General features: G+C 36.8%; 1 protein-coding gene across 5 annotated transcripts in view; it reads left to right on the top strand.

Moving 5' to 3' along the window:
* Positions 1-27,500, top strand: part of LOC137982244 (caldesmon-like) — a 36,096-nt gene that overhangs the window by 3,599 nt on the left and 4,997 nt on the right. For 2 of the 5 annotated variants that reach the window (XM_068829323.1, XM_068829322.1), the window contains exons 2-16: positions 399-494; positions 1,703-1,822; positions 2,587-2,685; positions 8,685-8,801; positions 13,542-13,620; positions 14,856-14,894; positions 15,518-15,626; positions 17,543-17,607; positions 18,159-18,203; positions 20,738-20,865; positions 21,521-21,590; positions 22,324-22,691; positions 23,642-24,953; positions 26,354-26,444; positions 27,158-27,265. In XM_068829323.1, coding sequence (XP_068685424.1) covers positions 399-494; positions 1,703-1,822; positions 2,587-2,685; positions 8,685-8,801; positions 13,542-13,620; positions 14,856-14,894; positions 15,518-15,626; positions 17,543-17,607; positions 18,159-18,203; positions 20,738-20,865; positions 21,521-21,590; positions 22,324-22,691; positions 23,642-24,953; positions 26,354-26,444; positions 27,158-27,265 — 2,846 coding nt within the window. Of the gene's footprint in view, positions 1-398; positions 495-1,702; positions 1,823-2,586; positions 2,686-5,213; positions 5,363-5,476; positions 5,566-8,684; positions 8,802-11,132; positions 11,363-13,541; positions 13,621-14,855; positions 14,895-15,517; positions 15,627-17,542; positions 17,608-18,158; positions 18,204-20,737; positions 20,866-21,520; positions 21,591-22,323; positions 22,692-23,641; positions 24,954-26,353; positions 26,445-27,157; positions 27,266-27,500 lie in introns of those variants that run through there. The other 3 variants (XM_068829324.1, XM_068829325.1, XM_068829326.1) reach the window with 3 other exon arrangements.

A 27,500-nucleotide genomic window follows, 5' to 3' on the forward strand; every position in this document is an offset into this window, starting at 1 on the left:
GTAATAGATCACAGAAGACGTCATAATGTCCAAGGAATGATTATGGATCATGTAAATTTTAGGTTTTTCGTCTTTAGAACCATTCTGTTAGCCATATAATAAACAACTTCATAACCTTGACCGTTCGGTGGTTACAGCAAAATCTCAAACCTCAGCCTAGCTGTATTGACCTTGCTATAGTTTGGTCAATACAACAAGACCTCAGTTTGAGATTATGCTGTAACAACCCCACTCTTGGTTATTAAGCAATTAGTCGCGCTCTCTGGACTAAAGGGTTAAATTACTTTGTCAGGTTTGTTATCTTCTTCAGAAAGCCTGATACTCAGGCTACGTATTTTGTAGCTTCATTTTCATGGAACTAGTGTTTATTAGATGCCATGTTTTTGTTTATGATGCAGAAAAATCAGAGGATAGTTATTGACAGCCTCAGCTCAGGATGTCTTCCCCCTCAATTGACAAGTGTTTACTGTTTAAGTGTGAGTGGAAACATGCAGGTAATGTATGTACATGTAATGAAATTCTTGGTCAACAGATATAGGTGTAATTATTATGTGGATGATCTTTCTGGAATAATAAAGGAGGAGGCAACATAGAAGTCCCCACATAAAAAGGGTAAATGTATAAATTAGTAGATATTGTAGCCTGGGGAATCAATGTTGATTTGGTCAACCGGGCATGCAAGGTGGTATCGGTATTGGTTAAATGGGCACGCAAGTGGTATTGGTATTATTCTACACAACTGAAGTGTTTTAGGAGTCATGAAGTAGAAACTCTTGAGGAGAGCCAAAGTGCTGTTTGGGTCAGCGATTGAAAAATCAAACATGAGCGAAACTTAAGCGCTTTCATCGCAAACTGAACTCCAGATGTTTTTGTTGATTACCAGCTGCCTGTTCTCTATTAAGTTTAATCCATGAAGAGCTTCAACAAATAACTCACCCTCATAAGCCCTCTTTAGGGAGTGCCAATAAAGTTTGTATTGTAAATAATTGTAATTCAGAAACGATGTACCACACATTCCTGAGAATTGGAGAGGTGGTTTATAAAGTTGTTTCCTACAACATTCCAAGTTCTTGGCCTTTTTCATTGAATGGTTTCAAATTTACTTTTTTGTTGCGTGACTGTAAAAATGATGGGCAAGTACACATCTTTTGGTGGGAGTCGGGGGGAGGGTAGAGAGGAGAGGAGGGAGGTAACAAATTCTCCACTGATGTGGATAATTTCAGTAACCACTGAATCATGTTATCCCAAATATCAATTCGTACATAAAATACAAAAAATGTTTTGCCATGACACAGGCACACATAGTGTGCCTATTTTTATTCAATGACTAGAGCTATATTGTACATACAATATCTACTGTTTGGACCCAAGGGGAGAGCACACAAATGGAAAAGAAGGTTATTTAGCTGAGCACAAGTGCTCCTGGACCAGTAATTGAGGAGACTACAAATCAACTGAAATCTGAACAAATCAAATCAAATGTTCGTTTTAAGGAAAAGAGAAAAACCTCTTGGATCAGAGTGGAGAACCAACAAACTCAACCCACATATGGCATTGAATCTGGGAATTGATCCCAGGCCACACTGGTAGAAGTTGAGTGCTGTCACCACTGTGCCTACCTTCTCTCTTAAATACACAATACAAACCTGTCTAATACTCTGCTGTCTTTAAAGTTAATTATTTTCTTTGTTTGCTTCTCCAGTGCATTACATTTCATGTGGAGTCTGCAGATCTTGGTTTCCTGATCCGTGTTTTTCATCAGACGAATGAAGGGCCTAAAATGTCTCACTTGGAAGCCCGTGTGGTCAAGCTAACTGGAGAAGTAAAATTAAACTTTTTCATAATGTCATTGTATACATGTAGCACCTGTGTTTTGGGCTGGCTAAAGGTTACTCCCAGCATTATCATGTGTTGGTAACAACTTCAGACTGGATGTACACTGTACTTGCCTTCAGTTGATCTCTAATATTATTGCTTCCAGGGGCCTGTTTCTCAGAAGCCCCGAAAACTTTTCGGGCCCAGAAAACAATTCGTGAAAGTAAGATCTGCTTGTCCTGAAAAGCTGCTCTTTAAACATGTTTTCAAGATCAGTAAAAGAGAAGAATTGCAAAGATTCATGACAGATGTTTTCCTTTTGGTGTTAGTAAGGGATTTATGTCACCCGAAATTTGACGGAAAGGTTCAGGACTTTCTAGTTCTAAACGGACCCCAGCTCACTGAGGTACATGTGTATCTCTGCCACTCAATACCATCCACTTGCTAATCTTTTGCATGACCTCACTAATAATATTGTTGTGTGTTTAGGCTAAATCTGGCCCAGAAATAATCGAAAGGAGACTTACATTATTATGCACCCATGCCAGTGTTTGTTTTATGGATTTTAAGCTAAATGTCCTCATGAATGAACTTGGAAACATGCCATGATTGAAGAGTGATACATGTGTGGCAAACACTAGTTTTCTAAATTCTAAGTTATCATTATTATTATTATTAATATCATTACCATTACAGTAATAATAATTACTATAAGTTCCAATAATATTTTAAAAATAATAATCATTTTGTTCGTTTGTTATTTGACTACAGGTTGCCCTACAGTTGAGCACTGCCCCCTCAAAGCTGGAGATATCTGTACAGTTTATTGGCATCCCTGAAATCATTATGTCCACTAAATGTCTCACAGAGGTAAAGAGATGCTGTCTTTTTCTGTAATTTGCGCTTATTTTTATAGAAAGGGCTTACCCGGTTGTTTTTATTGTGGCCAGTTTTTGCAGGAGAAAACAAAGAAAATGTTAATTTTGAAGGAGAGATCAGAATATTGAACTTCGTCTTTGAACTCTGCAAATTTGAGGAAACCATTGCCCCGTTACTTTTTCCTTGGGTAAGCGGGGTTTTTATTTTACCAAAAACTGGTCGCCTGCAGGTAAACTTTTTGGTAGTTTCGGATGACAAAACAGCCTCTAATTTCAAGCACCGAGTGTGGCTTCATGAAACAAAGTAACTGCTGTAACTGGGCTGCATGGTCCAAAAGTGATTCAGAATATACCGGTAGTACTTAAAAACCCAAGATGTTAAGGGAAGGGTGGACAAGGTTTGTATTCATATTGACAGTGATACCTGTACATGTATTTCAAAAGATTACTGTCTAATAGAGCAGATTGACATTCTGATCTCGTGTGGCTCTAAACACAGATAACTGTTCATTGATGATATTAGTGTTAGCTTTTATTTAACTTAATTTGTATTATCACTAGTAGTTTATTATTGTTAGAGCATGTACTGACATATGCTCATTTGTTTACCCTTGATAGACCATTTTAATAAAATTAATGGCGACCATCTTTACATTCTTTTGTGTTCATATTAATTAGACCTACTACCCTCATTTTGCAACAAAAGTTCTTTCGAAAATTTGTTTGTTGTCTTGAGGCTAGAAAGGGCTATTATAGCATGAAAACCGGAGAATATTAATTTTACATTTGGCTGCCGTTATGAAAGAGGTCTATGGCGATCTTTATAAGGTCAATAGTAGACTTTTCGTCTGGTTAAAATTTGTAGTAGTCATTCATAATTATTACGTTATGATCTTAATAAGTACTGGTAAAATGGTTGATTAATTAATTAATTAATTAATTTACTATTTATAATTTATGTTGAATAATATTGTTCAACATAAATGTGAAAATCTAAACCCCTTTCGCCTAAAAGGTAAAAAATATACCATACAGTGTAACAGTGTAGGTATGCAAATTCTGGCTTCTCATGGTCAACTTATATTTTGCAAGTTGGTTTGAGTTCCACTATTACAGTATTTCCTTTGCAGTGATACTTAAATTAAATATGTGCTGTTTAACTGTACTTATGTATTAATTAATTTTGTGCAAGAGCAAACAAAGCCTTTGTGCCATTAAATTAATTTGGATCATGAGCAAAAGGCAATCTGGTTTATAATTATGTACCTGTCAACCACCTGCTAAACATGTCACATTTTGTGTCAGCAGTGTCTTTACAATATTGTTCTGGTAGTATTATTTTTTTAAGCAGCTGATTTGAAGGATCCAAGACTTTTGTCTCGGACATGAACCAAATGAGATGATTCCCAAGTACTGACTATGAAAAATGAATATTGTAGATTAAGAAATGATATTATTTCTCCCCTTGATTGTTGTCAAAGGAATTATAATTTTTGGTTTAAGGCAATTATTGGCACTGTGAAAAAAAGATTGTTGATAGATGTGTTATGTGTATGATTATGTTAAGACCCTTAAACAAATCGGAAAAGCATATTTTCTTGTAAAAAAAATCAATTTTAAAAACTAAAAAGTTTAAATTAGTTTGACTGATATTGCAAAACAATAGGTATTAACACCACTTTAAAGTCTTAATTTAGTTTAGGATTTTTTTTTTTGCACTAAAAATGAACACTGTATCCTCTAGTGGATAGAAGTACTTTTGTTGTGGAGGTGAATAAGTGAAATTAACCTTGCAAGAATAACAATATTATTATTATCATTCCATGCAGATTTCTCTTCCTGTTCATTGGCTGAGATCCCACCATGTGACCTGCAAATAACTGCATACAAATAATGGTCTGCTCATGGGTATCATACCGAACATCTGTGTTTTTCCTGCAAATATAATATTCTGCTCACACGTAATTGAAACCATGCTCTTGTGTGAAAATGGCAGTTCGCTTTCCTGAGCTTTCAGAAAGTGATTTAATTGTTGGGAATTGTGAAAAAGGAACTCAGTCATCGAATGATAAAACAAAATTTAATATTGAACTCTAGATTATCGCAAAATATCATGATTTGTCAGTGTTTCGCAGATAAATAATAATTATTATTTACCTTGGCTTCAGGAAATAACTGATCTGCTCACCACTCAATCTTGTCCAATAATTGTTAATGATAATTGTAACTATTAAGCTGATAAAATTTGTCTTGATTTTTTTGTACAGAAGTTTATATCAATGTTTCGTGCAATTTTCAATAACATGAAAACATTTTTTATACACTTAAAAATCTAAATTGTTGTTTATTTGGTTAGCATAAAAAATACATTATTTTACAGTGTAGTTATGTCATGATTTTGGAATGTAAATTGTGCTCCAGACCCCTAGGTTTCTCACCATTCCAGAGAACATTGTTCTAACATTACGCTAGACACATGAAGCTTGAAGAAACATCAAGGAACAGGCTTGTTGCTCATTAATTATTCAGCTTTGACAGGAAAAACACTTGCCAATTTTATTTGAAATACTACTCATTTTTTTGAGGGCAAAATTTTCAACTTTGAAACTCACATTGGTTACAGAGAATCTGTAAGTATCCCAGAATGGGACAAGATTCTTCAAAGCAAGGTAAAGCATGTGACACACTGAAATGATGAAAGGCTTGTGAGGTGCTTTTATGAGAACTTGTGGTGGTTTTAAAAGGGTCAGTAAAATATTCCCTGTATTGTGATTTGAATCAAGGGATTGGTAATGATGTTTTGGAACAGAGTGAGGAAACTAAGCTTCAATGTGTTGTTAAGACTTCAGCCGACTCTTCAGTCATAAATGGGGTAAGTTACAATGGACTGAATTTTAGTTGACAAACTGCACACCCCAGTTTTGCCAGGTACTATAGCTACAACTATTAAATGAATCCTGTTTATCTACAAAATTAATGTAGAGCAGCTTTGTTTTCAACAAGTGTTTCTGCTTTCATTTCTATACAACACTCAACTCTCTGTATTGTTGGATGGCTCTACAATACTAATAAAATTTATTGTTTACATGTAAGTGCTTTCATTTCCATCAGCTCTCTTATGTTTGTGTGGCATTTTTGTTAACATGTAATCAAAAGACATTTTACTTGTATAGTACTGGTTTGTTTGTTGGAAGGTATTGCCAGTCAAATGATAGTCTTAGAAGGAATAATTACAATACTTGGATTTTGTTTGATACTTGTACACATACATGTACTTCACACAATGGCTTGTTGTTCATGCATGTCTTTGCAGTAACATTTGAGTAAATTTTTGGTTCTTGCTACATATGTATGTCAGTAAATTGAACCACTACAGTTACATGTATCACCACATGCAGACATGCAACCAAGATTAGCATAAAACGTTTAATGCATTTTTGCAACCTACTTCAGATCTATAAAAAGATTTGAGTGGCTCATGTGTCATTTAGGCTCACATAACCAAAGCTTATCCAACAATCATACATGTATGACTATCCTTTTTTTTTATATTTCTGCATTTTATTGTCAGTGTACGTGTAGTATAAAAATGTTAAAGACAAAAAGTGGAAAAGGAGCCAGCACAGTCTGAAAGGCAAACCAAGATTCTTGTAATAATATTAACCTTGTTATGTGGAAAAGTGAACAAAATTATTAATGTAAGGTACAAATTAATTAACCATTAAGTGCTCTTGGTATCCAAAAAGAAAATTGAGGGTAACCATCCATTTTTCAGAGATAATTAATCTTCAATTTGGAAAAGAGCGCCATACACTTGTTAAGATCTGCGTTTCCCACATATTCAGTAAACCGTGCAAAAATACCTTTGAATTAGTGGGCAACGTCCTTAATAAGTATGCATCTAGGCAGAACAGACATCAAAACTTGAGAGTACATTCCCTGGACAGGGGAAGTGGTGGCAGTCCATTGCAGAGTCAACTCCCACCCCCCATCCTCAGGGGTTTATTATTGCACATGTACTACACCAGGGTATCATCAACAGTGTGGAGCAAAGATTCTTATTGAAATGTACTTAGTGGTATTTTTCTTGGTTTTCGTGCTGTCGTCGTTATATGCTCTCTTATAGCACTGTATGGAGCTTAGTCAGGGCTCAAACCTCCAACCGTAAGATACAGAATCCAGCACCACTATCATTGCAATTCCATGGTCAAGTATACTTCGTGCTATACAGTAGTACTATAGTTAATGTATTGTAGTATTGTTAGCGTATTAGTATAGTTAGTGCTATACATCAGCTCATATTTCGTCTGAGTTTTTGTTTTTTCCTTTTGCACACAAGTCCCAAATTTTTGTCACATCCTTAAATTACTGTTACATTTTGAGTAGTAACAGCACAACCTCCACAATAACCTGTTGCAAGTTGTTTGAAAAAATTAATGTGAAGGCAAGAAAATATACAAAAAAGTGAAGGCAAGAAGAGAAATAGAAAATTAATATTTGTTTTCTCTCTGTGTTAAATGGGAGTTGTTGAGAAAAGGAATTTTTAGTTGTGTAAATAAAAGGAAGGGATAACTGTCGTCAAAGTAAAAGGTTTAGAAAATCAAAAAACTTTAGCTTGTATGAAAGCTCTGCGATATTTATAGTGTGATCAACAGATTTGAGAAATCTTCTGGGGCTATCTTCAAGACATTATAAACAAGCTTGAAGTAGGGTTTCTTTTTGCAATGAAAAGGACTGAAAATGTGAGACTGATATACAGCACTGATCGAAAGCAAATAAGGATAGTGAGTGATCCGCCATGATCCCTTCTCCGCCCTCTTTGATCAAAGCTAATACTACATGTAAGTGCCATGGATTCATATAAAATAATTACGTTAGTTACCATGAATCATTCTAGGAATTCTGAGCCAATTAATAGCTATTATTCCTGTCATGTTTCTAGGTAAGTGACAAAACAATATCATTTTGTTTAACTGAGAGCGTAATCTTCTGGTAACAAATAATTTATAAGTTTGAAAACTATTGGATAAATTAATTTAATGCTATTTAATTGTTGCTGTGAACTTTGAAGTGCTGCTATGATCAAAAATCCCTTTTTCTTCAGATTTTGAAGGTGTGTTTGCTCAACACCTGACTGGCAAAATTTTTAGCTTTCAATTGCTTTTTATCCAGAGGCGGTTTACTTTGAGTATAAGTTTAGGATTTTATGGTCTGCCATTACTCACATTCAAAACTGACTGATTGGACCTTAGAGGGTTGTATTTTGTGAAAAGGGACATCATTTACTCGATAGCTTAAAATTTCAGCATGTATAAATACAGCTTATACTGTAAAGTGTGCAAAGCATGAGTTTACATGTGAAAGTCTGAAAGCCTGAAACTCCCGTGCCGCACATTATTCAGCTGTGTACACACATGTTGCACTTTGAAACTAAGTACTGTAGTGAGTCTTTGGTGTCATTTTCTCTTTGATCCAGCTCTCTGATGATTTTAAAGTTAGTAGTGGCAGACTGTTCAATAGGAAAATTCCAGTTAAAATAAACAGGTGTCTGTTTGAAATCAAGGCTTAAAACTTGGGTCACATAGTGTTTATTTAACATAGTTTTCGAATCCAAAGGAAAAAAGGAATTGATTTTTTTGGTCATAGTAGCACTTTAAAAGTAGCATTGAACCTAATAGAGCACACTTTATTGAAGCTCTGGTAATATTTTTAATGACCCTCTTCAATCTGCATTGTTGTTATTTTTCTTTATATCACACTCTACATTGTACCTTGCTGACAGTCTTTGGTCTTCAAAAGTATCAGCATTGGAAATCTTTTTCTTTTTTCGACTATGTTAAATGAAATAGTAATTTGCTTTCCTGATGAATTTCTTCAACAGTAATATTAATTTATTCATGATAGTATATGCTTGCTTATCACCAGATACAGATTTGACAATTTTCTGAGCATCTTGATGACCAATCCATTTTTTTGTGATTTTTCTCGCAGGGAAGTGAAGTGGATACTGCTGAAGTGCAGGAGAAGGTTAAGGAAGTCATTTGTAAAACCATCACCAGTATTCCGTTGACTGATGCAACCTCCAGGGAACGGTTGAATTCAGACGTGGTAAGCAAGATTTTAATTTTGTTTGAATGCATGTTACCAGGGCTGTGAGAGCATATCACAGTGCTCTGACAAGAAAGATAATGGTTAGGAGAAGAATCAGACTAAGAGAACATGTATTTGTTCTGCAGTAGAACTTTGGGTTGCATGTCTGCTCTGTCCTGCAAACCTGCCTTGAGTTATGAAAGGTTTGAACTTACAAATACAGGGTTTGTATGATTACAGAACGTGTTAAGTCGAGAAAAAAGGAAATCAAGGAAAAAAAGGAAAGGAACTTTATTTAAGTGTCTAGTCGTTCTAGCGCTGGAGCACTAATTGGGGACACTGTGAACTGAAATTAACAATTAATGCAAATCAAGTCAAGTTTTGGTTTTTGAGGAGAGGGGAAACCAGAGTACCTGGTGCAGAGTAGAGAACCAACAAACTCAACCCACATGTGGCACCGAGACTGGGAATCGAACGTGGGTCGCATTGGTGGGAGGTGAGTGCTCTCACTACTATGTCATCCCTTGAAAACCCTAGAATCTTTAGAAGTTAAATTTCATGGCCTTTATAAACCCATTGATTCCTGAAGTTCCCCCCATTGACAAGTAAAATGCTCTGGCAATAAACAGGGTAAATTAAATCTTAAAAATCTTTAAAATCTTAAGTCTAATCTGAAGCCTTACTCCCAGTAGTCAATGGGTTATAAAGATCCTGACTTTTGACTTAGCAATTAAGAGGGTCTCAATATTAATTTTACTCAATGTTAGAGTTAAAGGGTAAATTAATATTCAAGACCTCTAAATAGAGTTAAATCTTTTATGACAGTTTTTGCAGTAAGCAGTGGTTTGCAAATTAAATTATTTGAATGAGATTAATTTTTGATGATGAAGTTGTCTTATAATTATAAGCTTTGAGATTTTCTCTGAGGGCTTTGGCCTTTGTAAATTAAAGCTTTCTAATAAAAAATCATTTTTGTTTTATTATTTTCATGTATTTTACTCTTGCCACCCCAAGTTCTGTTATTTTTAAAATCAGAAATAATAATTGGTATTGATCATGTCTGGTCATGGATACACTATACTTTAGAAATTTGATGTTGGAGAGCTTCAGAAATAATGAGCTGCAAGGAATGTAGCATTTACTGTAATCATTTTTCCCAAGTAAATTATAGTATTAAGAATAAAAAGTAACAACACTATCCGACGTTTCGGAGTCAGACATGACCCCATTATCAAGGTTAAACTGAAATGGACAATTCGCAATTTAAATATAACAGGCGTTAGGTCAAAACAAAGACTTTTGCATAAATGGAAATTAAACGATAGTTGACACTAAGATATTTTCAATTTTTTGCTAGAATACAAAAGGCGAAGGTCAAACAAAAACTTTAGCACGAATGGAATCTGACTGCTTATTTAGTGATTGTTGACGCTCACGTATCAAAAGCGTCTCTTGGACGAGACAGTCAAATTTCGATTTGCATTTCTTGAGGATCGTAAAATGTGCTTTAAGTTCAGGTTTGTCCAGATCGTGTTTCGTCTTCATGTGTCGACCAACCGAAGATGATAGGGATTTGTGTTCCTCTAAACGCAAAAGTCTTTGTTTTGACCTAACGCCCGTTATATTTAAATTGCGAATTGTCCATTTCAGTTTAACCTTGATAATGGGGTCATGTCTGACTCCGAAACGTCGGATAGTGTTGTTACTTTTCATTCTTAATACGTTTTCTAAATCGATCCTTCTTAAATTATAGTAATGGTATTAATTTTCTGGGGAAAAAATCATGGATTGCAAGCAAAATATAGTGTTTCCTTGTTTTTCCTTTGTTATTTTCGTCCCAAGCAGTAATGTTGTCTCTTTGTGCCCACACACTGTAATCAGTCTTTATTCAATATTGGTATATCAGTGGAGTTTGGTTCTATTTTTCCCTTTGCTGTCATTGTCAGATGTATGGCTAGGCTGCATTCAGACCAGTCACCTTGTAGAACAATGAAAGCAATGCTAAATTCTAACTGTAGGACAGACAATTTCTTTTATCTCAATAATCCAGCCACCTGTCTAGTCTCTTATGATGCAAATTGTGGTTCATGTTAATAATTAATTTTGTCAACTGTTTTCTTGCATGTTGGCTGTGCCTTGTGTCTGCCTCATTCAAGATTAAGAAAGCTCCAAACGCTTCAGGGAAATAATAATTTTATTATTTCAAGATAGTGGCATTTAACTTTTCAGTGTGGAAATATTCATCAGTCTTTTTATTAGTTTTCAATTTTTAATTAATTCCTGATGAGTATTCTGTCATGATTCTGAATAATAACATCTCCAAGAGCCAACTGAATTTTGTGGCCCTCATTACTGACTCTTCCATTTCCTGGGGAGAAAATCATTTTACGTACTGTAGTTGGTGATATTGGAGGCACAAGATTACTTTAAAAGCTCTTTCCTTATTCAAGATGACTCTTAAGGAACACAGCTTGGAGTTATTTTGAGGCAATATGAAGAACTCTCCTGTTCAAATAGAAAACAACTATTTTGTCAATGTTCATGTTTATGTTTTTGTGAATGAACGAAGACGAGCTAAGGTAGGATGAACTTTCTCGTTAAATTGTCTGGCTTGTGTGAATTTTTTTCTTTGTTACCAACATTAAGTAATCATACTACATGTACATTCAAAGTTGGTATATTTCTTGGCATGAGACTTGTCTGTAATTTTCTTTTTATTTGTTCTCATTAATAATGTGAAGTAATCTTTTTTCTCTTTTTTTGAAAATTATTGTTGTCTCAAAAATTTCCAAGCACATTTTATTATTAAAAGGGGACTTGAAATTTTTAGTTCAGATCATGCATACTTTATTATCTATCAGTAAAGGTTTTTGGTACAATATTGTACTTTGCAAAAAATTCTTTGATTTTCCTTTGTTGCTTTTGGCACCAGAATTAGATTGTTTCATATTTTGACATACATCAACTGCATCAAAATAACATGGAATTGGCATGATTTTGTAATATTAGTTTATCAATGTTGGCTCTGATGCAAACTGCATGTTTTATAATTTTAGAATCATATCAACTTATTGTTGATGCTACGTTCCATTAAAAAAAAGAGGCTCTATTTTGTTTTTCATTTTCTCTTACTGATGAAGGAAGTTTTAAGTGAATTTTTCACGAGATACATGTATTTGGCACATGGTATATATGTTCAATTTGTCCTTATAGGCTAGAATCATGCTGTTAATACTTGTTGTGTTGTGGTAATTTTGGTAAAATTTGGAGTATTTCAAGAGTGTCTGAACTTAAAAAATTAAAAAAAATTAATTGAAGTATTATGCTCAGATTTCATGAGAAATTATGCACCTTGATGTGATATGTATCAGCAATTGCATAATTTCAAGTGCAATTTGGAATAAAGAAGCACAAGTGAATTTTTTCAAAGAGGCACAAAGTGTTTATTTATTCCAAATTGCACAAGAAAAATTATGTGATTACGTATTAATAATAGACATGAAAAAAATTGAAATAGTTCACTTGAGCAGAAACAACACAGTGTGGTCTACTGTCAAGGGATGATTGAAATGTCTAATACGTGGCTGCATGTCTGGACAAACTGTTGGCCGACAGTTGGGTGCCTGTCCGTAATATGTTGGTAATAGTCGGTGATGTGTATGTGAATTGTTTTAGGGAAGCGTTCTTCACAAGTACCATTTTATTGTGTGCACTGGTCTTCTAAATTAGTGAGGGATGAGGGTTTGTTGACCATGGCTAATAGTCAGTAATACTATTTTATGTAAAATGATGGCTGTTTGGAAAATGTACGTATCCAAACTATTACTACTGAACTTAAACTACATGTATTTGCATAATTATACCAGTAATTTTTTTCTTGGTGCCTTAGTTGTTCGTCAAAGGTCATCAAAATGAGGCTGAAGTTGAGCAGTGAACTCTCCCAAGTCTTTGGCTTAAAAAATATTTAGTACTGAATTATAATCTTAGTGAAATGATTAATAATTTTATCTGCAAAAGATCATGTTTACAGTTAATGAAGCAACTAAAATGATTCACGCCTAAAATCTCCCAGGGACCCCCCCCCCACCCAATATTAAAAAGTAAAATCGTCTCGCGTTAGATAGAGGGGAGTTTGATGAAGTGCAGATCTTTGAAATATTGAATTTTATATTCTCAAACAAAGTTCCTCTTAACAGGATTTGAACCTGTAACCATTTAACTCATTTAACTGTGGGTGGAGTTTTATAGTGGTGTGTAAATTTACTGTTTTAACAATCAAGAATTCTTGTTTCTCTCATGATGTGGACACTTGTGACCTCTGGTTGTGCATCACCTATAAAGTATATGTAGAATGGTTAATCTCTTGGCTTGGTAATGACTAACAGTATAAGGAAGAATATTCTTTTTGTTATTTAAATGTGGCAACCTTGAGAACAAAAGAGTCCTTTTTTTCAACAGTCAATGAGACTTCGGTCGGCACATTTATAAAAATGGGTGACATCAGTGATATCTTTGCTGTTGACAAAGGTCTCGATTTTTATCTCACATTGTGAGACAAAAAAAGTAAAGGGTGATAATAATATGATGATCTGGCTGCTGGTTGGACTCTAGAAGAAGCACTCAGATTTTTTCTGAGTATCCTTGAGTCACCATTGGAAAAAAATGTTTATCATCTTTTCATATCATGATAATCATTTCTTGTACCTTACCACAATGAATGATTACCTTTTTCATTTCATTTTGTTGTAACCATTTCAGAGCTCCAGTTCCAAAGACAAGCTTGACTCCCCATCATCTGTGTCATGTGTTGGAGAAGAAGGAAAACTACTTGTAAAAGGTTTGCACAAATGGGTGGATAGTCTTCTTTTGTAATGCACAGAATATTTCTTGATACTTTACTAGAATGTAAGACTGCCAAGAAAGAGTTACATGTAGATCTCAAATGAATGGTGGACAAAGAGGTTACTTGCCATCTGTTAGAAGTAGTTTCAGTACTGAAACATCATCTCAAGTGAGAAAATGATCATTAGCTTTGGGTCTCCACTGATTTTGAATTGTTGACTGTTCTGTTCCACTATGTTCGATGGTGCCCCAAGGTTGGCTCCTTTTCCAATGTTTCAGCTCCTTAAAGTTCCGCTGTGACCAAAAGTTAATTCTTATTTTTCTTTGGATTTCAAAACTATGTTAACTAAACAATAAGAGACTGATTTCAAAAAGACATCTTTTTATTTCAACTGGAATTTTCTTATTTAATGGTCGGCCATTACTAACTAAATAAGATCGTGAGAGTGCTGGATTGAGGAGAAAAGGATGTCAAAAGCTCACTAGTTTAAGAATGCAAATTATGCATGTGCATGCCACAAAATTTATATGAAGCACAGGAATTTTGGCCTTTCAGAATTTTAAACTTGTGTTTTGCATTATGTAATAAGCTGCATTCACACGCTGAAATTTTAAGCTAGTAATGATACATAATTATGTCACTTTTCTTTGGATCCAACCCTCTGAGGTCCAATCATGATGTCAGTTTTGAATGTGAGTAATGGCAGACTGTGAAATCCAAAACTTACACTCAACGGCCATTGGGTAAAAGAGAAAGCTCAAAATTTTGCCAGTCAGGGGTTGAGCAAACACACTTTCGTAATCTGACGAAATAAAAGGAAGTGATTTTTTTTAACACATGCAGGGGCACTTTAAGAATCCCCTTCAGATAAAATAGATGACACACTTTAACACCCATGTGGAAAGAACCTGAGTGAACCATTCTAAGATAGTAGAACAACACAGCCTCTTCGGCTTCTTAAAAAGATGTGAAAAGGTCCAACTCAAGCAAGATTCTATATAATTATGTCCTTTAGCATTTTAAATTGAGACCAATTTGAGCATGATTTAAGGACCAATGTCATTATAACATTACGGAATATGCCATCTTGCCCTTTTTCTTTCCATTTTAAGCTATCAATTTCACTGTCTCTTCACCCTAGATGGCAGGATTTTATTTTTATTCTTCAAGTTGTAAAATTTTGTGTTCTCCTTATTCCTTTTTTTTTCATCAATTTGTGATATTTGCAGTCATAAAAGCAAGTGGTCTTTGTGGAAAAGATAAAACCGGTAAGATATTATTTTGTTGTTATCAACATTTTAATCCTTTTAATTAATAGTACAATGTATATACAGTGTACCTTAAATGGATCGAAAGACAAAAGATGAGTTACATGAACTTTCTCCTTTTAATTAATAGTACAATGTATATACAGTGTACCTTAAATGGATCGAAAGACAAAAGATGAGTTACATGAACTTTCTCCTCTGGGGAGATTTACAAATCAGGTGCAAGAAGGCAGGTGTGGATCCAGGATATTGAACTGGGGGGTGAATTTTTGTAATAATGTAATAGAACCAAAGCCTGGTTGAGGTGTTTGAGGTCTGTGCAAGAAGGCGGGCTCAGAAAAAGGGGGGTTGAAAATTCACCCATTTCACCTCCACTGGATCTGCGCCTGGAAGGTTCAATTTTTTTGGAGGAAGTCTTGCAAATTATTGCTCCTTTTAACTCACTGACCCCTCCATCCAGTGCCTTAGGATGCCCCCAGTTGACAAAGTAAAACCCATCAAGTCTCACTCCCAGGAGTCAATGGCTTAAAATTGGAGGATCAATTCAAGGATTTTTTAGCGGTCTATGAAAATCTGTCAAGTTTTATTTTCACATGACTTTTCACCAATTTTTATTTCGAAAGGAGCCATCAGTCCATACTGCATGATATCAACCAGTAATCCATTACAGCGCAAGAGAACCAGCATGGTCAGCGATACTGACAGCCCATTCTGGAATGAATATTTTACTTTGTAAGTTTCAATCTTGACAGACAACATAGTTTATTCACATGCATAGTTAATTTAGTTACATGTCATATTTAAATTTTGTCCTTAATTTTGTCTTTAATTCATTAACATAATTAAATTATGTCTCCAAATTTATCTTCTTTTGCTGGGAACATTATAGTAGTAGCAGCCTCAAAAATTAGTTTATTTTTAATATGCCATGTACTAAAACCCATTTTTACCCCACAGGCTGAAGTCCCCAGTTGACAATTACAATTGTCTGAATTTAGACAGAGTAGTCTCACCCCCAGGGGTCAATGACTTAAATATAAAATAGTAAAGAGTCAAAAAACGTGCAACTCAGACTGAAAAAATGACATTTTTCTTGTGCTTTTAAAATAAAATATTATCATTATAACTCTTATTATCTCTTCTATCACAGTCTTTGCTAGTGTTCTTTTTGTGCATCAGCTGGGTGCAAACCATGCACCTGGGGCATCAGTCACTCAAGTTAATCATTCTGTTCAGACACTAAGCACCTTTCTGAGGATTTGCGCAGATGCCAGCTTTCAGATCTTTTGAATTTCTGACACAGTATCTCTAACTGATACTTTCTTGATGATTTCTACCATCCCCTTCTTTACTGTACCAAGCACACCAACAACCACAGGGATCACTATGGTTTTCGTATAATTTCCACATTCTCTGAATTTCTAGCTTTAAGTCATATTATTATTATGATTATTATTATTATTATTATTATGATCATCATCAGGACTGGCAATAGTCATAATTAGTTTTATAAATCTAACCTCAATTAACACTCACTTGATAAAGGGCACACCATCAGCTTACATTGATACCAGTTTCGTAAGTGAAGAAACTACCAACATTAAATTAATAACATCACTTTACTTTACCTTTACTTTGCCGCGTTTGACAAAAATCTGGATAGTAGATCATTTTCAACGGAATTACCTTTCAAAATGATGAAAAGTGGTGTTTTTATTTTGGAATATCTTCTCTTTTTCAAGAGATATTCAAGTTTTTGTTCAAAAATTGATGATGTTGCAAACTGTTCACATCATCATCATCAATCCAGTTTTGATCCAGGTTTATCCCCGTAAACAGGGGTGACCGGATTTACCCCACTTTGTCAACAATCTTTCTAACTCCCACTCTCCAATATCTCTCGATTCATGGCTTCCTTTTTCTCCAAACCAACGCTCTTGCTCTCCTTCTCCACTTGCGTCTTCCACGTCTTCTTTGGTCGTCCTCGCTTCTTCTTGCCCTTCACTTCGAACTCCAACGCTCTTCTCAGAACATGCCCATCATCCCTCCTCAACACATGTACGTACCATCTCACTCCATTTGCCTTTGCCATCTGACATGACTGTACTAAATCACAAACTTGGCAGTGGTAATCTATGTTAAGTGAGGCACAAAATGGTACCCTCTATACTGAAAGGTCTTAATACTAAGGAAAGGATACTTTTTACTTCATGGGCACTTTAACCCATTCACCCCTAAACCGGCCATACTTAGTATTTTACTCTGTCTAAAGCCAGACAATTTTACTCCTCAACGGGGAACCCCCAAGAGTCAATAGGTGGTAACAGTGGTGATTTGAAGGAGGGGGAGGAGGTGAAAGCTGGTTAACACACCACAAAATATACTCATTCCTCTGGCCACATGCATACAGATGTAACCATCGACCCCCTGTGCACAAGCACCAGTAATCATGATTATTTTGTGTGCAATTACATGTATAATGAAACTACTGACAGCAGATTACTGCTGACTCTCTTTGTTTTTTGACTCAGGTGAATTTAATTCAACTGCATTTTTTTGTTACAGAATGATGTTACATCCTTTGTTTTGCTTTAGCCAAGTTTGCTTGGTAACCCATTCTTGGTTTTGTGGGTCTTTTTCTGTTTTAGTGACATCACCCATAAAACCAAAGAGATCGTGATAGATATCTACAACTACGAACAAACTGAGAAAGGTCAGTGTGGTGTCTACGTCCCGGTTGAAAAATATTATAATAATAATTATTATACATTTTTCAACGTGGAAGAGTTGTATTTCTTCATTGGGAGACAGTGTACACGAAAGCACTTCAGTTTAAAGGTCTTCAAAAAAATTTATTTTTTCTTTGTGTTGTTTTAAGCATTGAATGGTCATTTATTATTAACATACATGTAAAAAGCTATGGCTTTAGACTGAATGCTATTATTAATCATTTTGAACATTAAATTTTAAACATTTGAAAACTGAAAAAAACAAATGTACAATTCGTCAAAATTATATGTATGATTCAATTTTATTATTATACTGTACAAAACCATGATATTTCTTAAGTCATCATTAACTGATAATAAATTTTATTCCTAACACACATAAATGAAATTTAACATAAATTGTTTTCAATTTTTTTGCACTAAACATTCTTGCAAAAGGGTGAAAATGGCCTGTTAACTACAGTGTATTTCAGGAAAATAAAATTGGAAAAAAATGAGATTTCAATGATTACTTTACTTTTAACTCTATAAACAGATGCTAATGGTCACATGGATGATAATGAATTCACAGAAGAACAAGGTGACTAACTGGAACTTAATAATCATTTTTATTATATATGAACACCATGCAATGAAATACATGTACCAAGTGAGCTTTCACGTTAAAATGTGATATCTTCATTGGTGTTTATGTAATAAATAGAATATTACATGGCCACTTGGAGATACAAAATTCCTCTTCTCGTGTTTAAAAATATTTCACTCATTCGCTGCACTCACTCTTTAAATATTCCTCAACACTCGAAGAGAAATTTCGTATCTCCTCAGAGCCATGTAATATCCTCTGTTTATTAAAATAAAACCTCTTTAAAATATTATAGTATTACAACAGCAATAATAATAGTGATAATGATAATAATAATTGGGATGGGATTGTTACAGAAAACAACTTTACTGGGAACATGGAAGGTGTTGGAAAGTTGAAGGAGAAGAAATACATGTAACCTAAGGGACCTTTAGCTCTTGGCTATGGCTTGCTCCCTCCAGCAGAGCTAAAGCATTGCATTAATAATAATAATAATAATAATAATAATAATAATAATAATAATAATAATAATAATGATGATAATAATAAAAATGATAATAATAATAATAATAATAATAATAATAATAATAATAATAATAACTTCTGAAATGATTAAATTTGATCACTTAAAGGGAACCTCCACTTTTGCATGTACTAAGGAATAACTTTAAACTGAAGAAATTATTCAGTGGATAGTGATTTATCTTGCGGATAGCATAATTTATACACCCTTCTAACAACTGGGGCGTGATTGTTGGTTGGTTGATTGCATCTCTGATAATTATGACTTAATGTGACTGCATGATGCAGTTAGCGTGGTGTTATCACCAACATGCCTTAATGTGAATGTGATTCTAAATCGCGTGGGTGGGTGGGTCGTGGGTGGGTGGGTCATGGGTCGTGGGTGGTGGGTCGTGTTGGTTTGAAGATAAAAAAGATATATATTTGCTCCCTCAGTGCTCGGTCCAAATTTGTCTTAGGTCTTGTTGGTTTTGAGAATTTCCAGTCGTTGATAAAAAAAAGGGTTTGGGTTAGGGACCCACGACCCATGATCCACGACCCATGACCCACGACCCACCCACCCACGCCGATTAGACACTCTAATGTGACTGCCCGAGGCAGTTGAGATTCATGTATGGTTATCAAAAAATTGGACCATATGACTGCATGATGCAGTCGTAGTTTACACCCACATTTCACCCTTGCTTACCTCAGAGCTCAGTGGTTAGAGCATCCATACCAAATCATGGAGGGTTGTGGGTTCAAATTCCATCTGGGGTTCGGATTTTCCGAGTTCCCATTTGACGGTGCATAATATCTTACTTGTATTTCATTATTTTTGCCCTATAATATGTTCTGACACAAAGAAGAGGTTAGAAAGTCAAACGAAAACTTTGTGTAAACCAGGAGAATGTTGTATTAGATATACTCAGAAGCTCATGACCTTGGCGCGTTCAGAGCTGGGGTTTTTTTAGTTTAAAAGATTCATTATTTCGATATAAGCAGCTCGTGCATTTTCTTGCGCGTGCAGCTTCGATCTTCTTTTTGTTCATATTTGGGCATAAAATTGGTGTCCTAAAATCGCCAGCTTAATCAGGCGATCTGGTGACGTTTTTCGGAGGACTGGGGAGAAAAATTTTAACGCCGTATCCCGCAACGGTGCTCGGCCTTATTTTCGAATTCAACATGGAAGAGGCGAGGTTAGATTTCGTCGGGTCTGCTTGAATGTTCATTTAGTAACAGGAAATGTGGTAGACACGTAATGAGCTGTTTAGTTTTGGCGATGGCAATACTGCAGGGAGTTTGGAAACAACACTAAGGCTGCGCGCGGTTTTGGGATACGGCGTTAAGATTTATTCTTCGCGGTTCTCCAAATTACGTCACCAGATCACCTGGAACTTCGAACGTAATTTTCTCGCAAAAAAACAGGAAACGAGAAGAAATAACTCCACAAATTTAACTTTACTTATGTTATGATTTCAAAAATTGGCGATTTTGGCTTTCAGTTCTCCTTTAATAAAAGACAATGTTTCTAAGCCCTGGGGTCTGTTTCTCGAAAGTCCCGAGAACTTTTCGGGCCCGAGAAGCCAGTTGTCTAACTGCAATCTGCTTATTTTGAAAAGTTGATCCTTTAACATGTTTTTAAAGTAAGAAAAACTAAGAGGATTGCGAAGTTTGGTGGCTTAGAACCTCTGCGTTGCGAAGATATAAAGGGAATTGTAGCACCCGAAATAGGCCCGAAACGTTTCGGGACTTTTGAGAAACAGGCCACAGGATATCCAGTCTTCATATACACGAGATTGTGAAAAATTCTGAACAAGTGACAAAGTGAGCGGAGGGAAATAATAGAAATAACCTTCCACCCCCCTCCCCCTCATTTTAGACGATGCCAATCAATTTGTCTTTGGCTTATTATTAATATCTTGTTGTGTGGTGCCTGGTATTTCATTAGTGGTTAACTTGAATGCCTAATTTATTTTTGATAACCTGTCGTTTTAAATATCATCTTGTAATTTTTTTTTAAATAGATGATTACCTTGGTCAAGTGATTGTTCCACTATCAACAGTGAATAGAGACCAGACCTGTAGGCTCATATTACCTGTGCTACCGAAATCATCTAAGAGTGAACACTCGAAAGGAGATATCAGCTTAGAGGTAAGGGAAACTTTCCGTTCTCGTTGCCGTCGCCGTTGTCGTTGCTTAAGTTCCTCTTTGACGAAGGGCTAACGCTAGAAACGTCAGCTCACAAATCTTCCTTATGGTGGTTAATTTAGCTCTATTAAATCGTTCATAAAACCAAATTGTCGTGTTTCACTCCCTACTAACGTAGGGTAAACATGGTAAACTCTTTTTCGCTATGTGATGATATGCGAACTGTGGACTTTAAAACTAAATATGCAGTGGATAGATTGCTAAAAACAAAAATAATTGTTGTTTACAAACCCGATCGAAATCTAGTTACCCCTTCGTCAGAGCGAATATTCGGAGGAAGGGCTACGTCAGCTCACAAATCTGTCGTACGGTGCTTTACTTACACGTACCTTTATCAGCTCTCTTTCGTTTTTCGGTTCCCACCTATGCAACAGCACGGATTCTTGATAAACTAACCCCTTCAGGTCAAAATCTACCAATCATAATGTGATTGATGGCATTGAAAACAAAAAGCAAACCGTTAATTGAAATTTAATCTTCAAAGTGTGCATGTTTTTAAAAGTTTCATTCGCTTTCAGTCGATGAGCTATCTACGAAGTGTTCATCTAACCATGCGATAAGGTTTCAATTAAATGTGTTTAACTCTGTATTTATACAGTTCACCTTTGATAAAGATGGAAAAGTTATTGACGCTACTCTGCCTGTTGTCAGTGGTTTGGCGCAAAATGGTAAGTGTCTTTTAGTTTTTAGCTCAGATAGTACCAGGAGAAGAGATGGTGGAAGAGAGTTGTCAGGGCGTGGTTGTCGAAGACAATCCTTGGCTTTCATCTGACATCATGGCGGCTGTGTTGGTGTGACACGTAATACGTGATACGTGATACGTGAAACGGCAAACGTCAAACAGCCGGCTGCTACTGGGTACTTGTCATAAAAGCATGGAAATTATCGTATTCCAACTTTTTTCTCTTTATTAAAAGTTTCGTGATGTCTGTTGGTAATTAGCTAAAATCAAACAAGTTTCTTTGATGTTTGGAAAAAAACCCTAATTTCACTCCGACGTTTGCCGTGTGGCGTAAACGTCATGCTTAACCTCTCTTCTCTCTATTGTGTTACTTATTATTGTATTTTACTCTTCGATGTAAGAGAAGCAAAATGATACGACTTGAGTAAGAAGGCCCTAGAGAAGTTGAAATAACGACAGGGTGACTAAGTGATTAGGTCAGTCAATACCCTTGTTATCCAGACGCCCGGTCCTGAGCATAAGCTGGAGTCTCTGTGGATAATTTCGTGTTCATTCCAGAAATGCTGGTGTACATACTGCTGCTTGGAGTTCTTAACTGTGTTTTGTTTAGTCCTATTTGTCTCGTTCGCTTGATCATTCATTCGCTCGCTCATTCACTCACGCACTCACTAAGAACAGTAAGAAATGTATTTCCAAGACACTTTATTGAACTCTCGCAGGTACTGAAAGACCCAGTGCCCAAAGCAGCCCTACAGAAGAAGCACCATCTGTCCACACGAATGCAATGAACAGTGGTGTGTTGAACGGTCACGTGTCAACCCGTAAGCGCTACATTGAGTCTAGTCTGGATGAACTGGCGATGGAAATTGAAGCTTATGAACATGGTGAGGAAGTGACACCCAAAGAAAATGGTTACCATAGGGATACTCACGTGACGGAGACATACGAGGAGCCTGAACCACAAAGAGAATCAGTCTCCCCTCCTGTTTCTGTGACCGAGCTAGAAGCCGAACCATCATTTGAAACGCTCCGGAAAGATGAGGATGAATTAGAGGCTATCGCAGAGCTTATAAAGTCAACTGAAGAGGTAAAAAAAAGAATCTTGCCAAGGGGCTCAAGACTCAGAGCTGCAACTCACAGGTTCTCTCCTTGGAGTTATCGTTGTTTAAGACCGTCCATACTTAGAAAGGCAGCGCACATTGTCTCTGTTTAAATGGCATATACCTCAGTTAAACGGGTGAAAACAAAGAGAACTCGAATGTAAAAACACTAGGGTCTACGAAAACGTTGGGGTACCAGTTGTTCCCTTCTTGTGATGAGTCCCCGATATTGCTGAATGTTGACGTCTTGCTTTTTTGGGTATAGATACCCTATATTTAGAGGTAAACAATGATTATCGTGGAAAGCTCTGAAAGCTCTAGCTCTAGTGGTTACGAAAACGTTGGGGTACCAGTGGTTCCCTCCTTGTAATGAGCCCCCGATGTTGCTGAATGTCGACGTCTTGCTTTTTTGGGTATAGATCCCCTTTGTCTAGAGGCAAACAATGATTCTCGTGGAAAGCTCTGAAATACACTTAAGACGGTTTTGTCTACAGACTCAGTAGTTTAGGACTATCTTCGATAGCGCAACAATCAACTCCACAGGAAAGCAATGCTTTGTAGCTTTCATTTGAATGGACAGAATTTAGGTTGTCATGCACAAATCAAAAGCTGAAAGCCTTTGATAGTACTGTCCGAAAGCTTTCATTTTACACTTAAGGATTTCATCAGCGGGCCCAAAAGTAAGACCACCATGGTACAGAGTCGATGCTAGAATGCTGTACAGTATTGCTCTGTACTCTTTGTAAGGAAACAGAGAGTAGTACAGAATAATGGTGTGTAACATTGCATCCATGGTTTCTACAAAGGAGGGTAACAGGTACCTTCACACCTCTTGTCTTAGCTTTGACTGAACGTTAAAGCATTTAACACTTGGCAAAGAGCTTTTTTGAATCTGCTGATCGAACTGAAGAGGAATTTTGTTTTACTGTTTTTCCAGGAGGTAGAGGAGGAAAGAAAAGAAGACGAAAAGAAAGAGGAGACAAAAGAAACAGAGGATGAAAGCAAAGAAACGCATGACGAAGGACAGGGAGTGATAGAAGTGAAAGAGAAGGAAGACGAGGTTGAAACAGAGAAGGAACCGGAGGAGAAAGATGAAGAACCAAGCTTAAAGGCCAAACATCGAAGGTCATTTAACTTGTTTAAGAGGAGAAAGGTAGACAAGAAGGCAGAAGAAACAGGAGTGGCAGAAGATGAAGCTCAAGGGATTGAAAAGAAGGAGGAAACAGTTCAAGGTGAAAGTGAACAAGAAAGGAAGGAAATTGGAGAAGATAAGAAGGAAGAAGAGAAAACAAGGGTTGGAGGTGAGGATAATGAGCAGAATGCAAAGGAAGATGAAATGCCCACCGAATCGGAGACTAAACCCAAGCCGAGAAGGACTTTTAAATTGTTTAAAAAGAAACAACAGGCTCCGATTGTAGAAGTTGAAACTCCAGAGGATGTTGAAAAAGAGGAACTAGCAGTTGATGGTAAAGACGAAAAAAAGGAAAGTGAAGAAGAAGAAATAAAAGAAGATGCGAAAGAGACAGAAGGAGTCGAGGACAAAGCGAAGGAAGTTAAAGAAAGTGCGGAGCAAGATGGAGAATTTGACCGGAAACCGAAAGCGCGAAGGTCTTTGAACTTGTTTAAAAAGAGACCACAGATTGCGGCTGTAGCTGTGGAAGTCGAAACGCAAGAAGAGGCAACAAAAGAAAGCGAGGCGAAAGAAATCCAAAAAGATGCAGAACCAAAGGAGGGGGCAGAGGGTGATGAAGATAAAACAAAGGAATGTAAGGAAACTGCAGAGGAAGGTGGAGAGTTCGACAGAAAACCAAAGGCACGAAGGTCCTTCAACTTGTTCAAAAAGAGACCGCTGAGTGCGGCGGCGGCGGCAGCTGTAGAAGTTGAAACACAAGAAGAAGTGAAAAAGGAGGAACCTGTCGAAGAGAAAGAGATGGCAAAGGATAGCATAGAAGAAACTAAAGAATTGGAAACCGGAAACAAAAAGGATGGAGATGTTAGTCCAGAGAAGCATGAAGGCGACAAGGAACTGGAGGAGGAAGAAAAGGAAAGTGCGGAGGTTGTCCCAGAGTTTGACGCGAAACCCAAGTTACGTCGATCGTTCAACATGTTTAAAAGGAGGCCACAGAGCATGGCTGCGGCCGATAGGAAAACCAATGGCGAATCGGAACATGGAACTCTATCAAGAAATGACCCAGTTCGGCATTCATACCATGCAGGAGATTTGCCTTTACCCGAAACATCCAATCTACGTGAGTATCTTGCTTGATCTTTAGGTTTTGGTGATGGATTGGGACACTGGGTGTGCGCAGGGTGAGGAGTATAGGGAATTACCCCAGTGTACCATCAAGCACACTTAAATGATCTTCACTTGGATTGTGGGAGTAGGGTGGGGCAGGGTGTGTGGAGGGGGAGGGGTATGGGCCATTTACTCAGTAGACCACGTCATACACTTCACTTCAACCTCGTATTCCAAGCGCGAAATCTTCCGAAAATTAAGTTTCATTCATGCGGAAAGTAGAACCAATAGGAAACATTCACGATGGCGTCATTTGACTACAACTACCAGAATACAGTTTGATTTTCTTTTCTTATTTAAATTTTGTATTTCCAGAGGGGTAAAAATAACAATAGCTCTAATTAGCATGAGACAAGCAAAACTTGAAGGATACTGGTACTTGCAGTCAAATGGCGTCATCATGCAAATGTACTATTGGTATCATGTAAAATTCGCCATGGCACTCACTTTGAAACCCGAGGGCGAAGTCGATTCGGAGAAATGGGTTTTTTACCACAATTGCTTGTGATCTCGCAATCTGATTGGCTAATTTGCCGTTGTCTATAAGAGTCTAGACAACGCTGCGCGCGTCTTGCTCGCGTCAATTTGTCACGCAATGTCATAGCCAATCAGGAACGCCCATTTTGGGAAATAAACCAATCATGTTGCGAGAAAGTTATAGACAACGCTTGCTCTTTCTTCGTGTCACGATTTTGGTCACGCTCTGAGATAAAAACTTTCTTTGGCGTTGAATATTGTGGTATTCAGGCTGCGCCTCGTGATTCCACATCATTTTGACCACTGTGATGACGAATATCGTTGTCGGTAAGAGTACAGACAACGCTGAACCACTTTCGATTTGTTAAATTCCTTTGTCTTTGTGCTAATAAAGCAACTAGCTTCGTTTTCATGGCAAAAATACAAAAGAAATGCGCCTTTAGAGCGAGGCTAGTTGGTCTCGTTTGCACAAAGACAAAATAGTAATTTATTTAGCGCCATTTATGTATACGGTCTATTGATTTTGTGTCTTACCAAATTATCATGAACTTCTTGTTATCGAAAGCGAACAAACAAAGTAACATGATAACCGGGAGAAGGTTTTTTTCTTTAAACCACACTGCATGGTTCGTTCTATTTCCACACTTGCCACTGGTCAGAGGAAAGGGATTTTTCAAGGTCACGGAAAAGTGAGCCACCTCTACACCAAGTCAGGGAATTCTTATGCTCTGAAGAAAGGTCCCATGACGAGATATACCTCTAATGATCATTCAGCTAAGCCGAAACTCCAGGGAATTTTCTTTGTTTGGACGTCTGTGTTCCATCGCTTCTTCGTTAAGGACTAAGTGATTTTCCGTCTTTTTTTCTCCTTAACAGGTAAATCCACCAGTCAGTCGTCTCTTCTTAGTTACTCTCCTAATCCTCACTCTACCCTGGTTATAGAAACTATTAGTAAAGGACAAAAGAAGTAAGAATGAATGAACTTATTTACTTTTAAGTCTTTAAGCCTCGAGGGGGGTCCCCATTGACCAGTAAAATCGTCTGGCGTTAGACAGAGTAAAATCTGTAAGTGTCACTCTTAGGAGGGAGAGGGAGGAAAGGAATAAACTGTTTGAGTGGACCTAGATGTTATCAACCCACTCATCCCTGAAGCGGCCAGACAGTTAGACAGTAAAATCTACAAGTGGCACTAGGGTTAAATGAAATGAAAGTTGGAAAGATCAGTTCGTGTTCATTCTGCAGTTGAAATATATGAATTTTCTTATATCATAACAACCTTTGTTAAACTTTGCTAAAACGTTTCCTTGAAAATTTCGAGATTTTGAATAAAGACGCCCTGGGGTCCTCTGTCTTGTGGCAGTTGAGAATCGTGACCTTCATTGAAAGGTGGCGAGGTGGCAAACTTTGTTATTAAAACGGCCATGGAAGTTCCTCAACCAATGAAAAACAAAGCCGAAAGCGGTTGTTGCCTGCGCGCAGTCGTTTCCCTGCCAAAAGTGCTAGCTGTATTTATTTGCTATGCACATTGGCCAGAGCGATCATCGAGGTTTTTTCTATGTTGTGCCAACATAAGAAGAAAATTTTCTTATCTGCTTGGCTCTGAAGGAACTTTAATTTAGCCATCTAGGCTAGCAACCTCTTCTGGAACAAAATTGATTTGGTAGCTCTTTCTCTCCTCAGATATTCACATATTCCTCCACTGATGGCGAAAAGAGGAGTTTACGAGAAAGGCAACAAGCTTCACATCTACAATGACCACATCTTTACAGCAGTTCACTTCACTGGCGGGTAAGCAGAGTTTACTGTTCACTGAAACTGTCCCTTTTCAGTGGCGTGACTGTTGCGTGACTTTGTGGTACGACTGTGTTGTGACAATGGCCTGACTTGAGCTGGTTAACTAACTTTTTTTTCATCATTAAGTAAAGTACGATCGTCCGGGTGAGTGTAGTCCTGAGAAGGACTGTTTGAGAGGACATTGACTGACGTTTCGATAACCTGAGCGGAAGTCATCTTCAGAGTCAGG

Source organism: Montipora foliosa, chromosome 13 (assembly GCF_036669935.1).
Source record: "Montipora foliosa isolate CH-2021 chromosome 13, ASM3666993v2, whole genome shotgun sequence".
In the NCBI taxonomy this organism is placed as follows: domain Eukaryota; kingdom Metazoa; phylum Cnidaria; class Anthozoa; order Scleractinia; family Acroporidae; genus Montipora; species Montipora foliosa.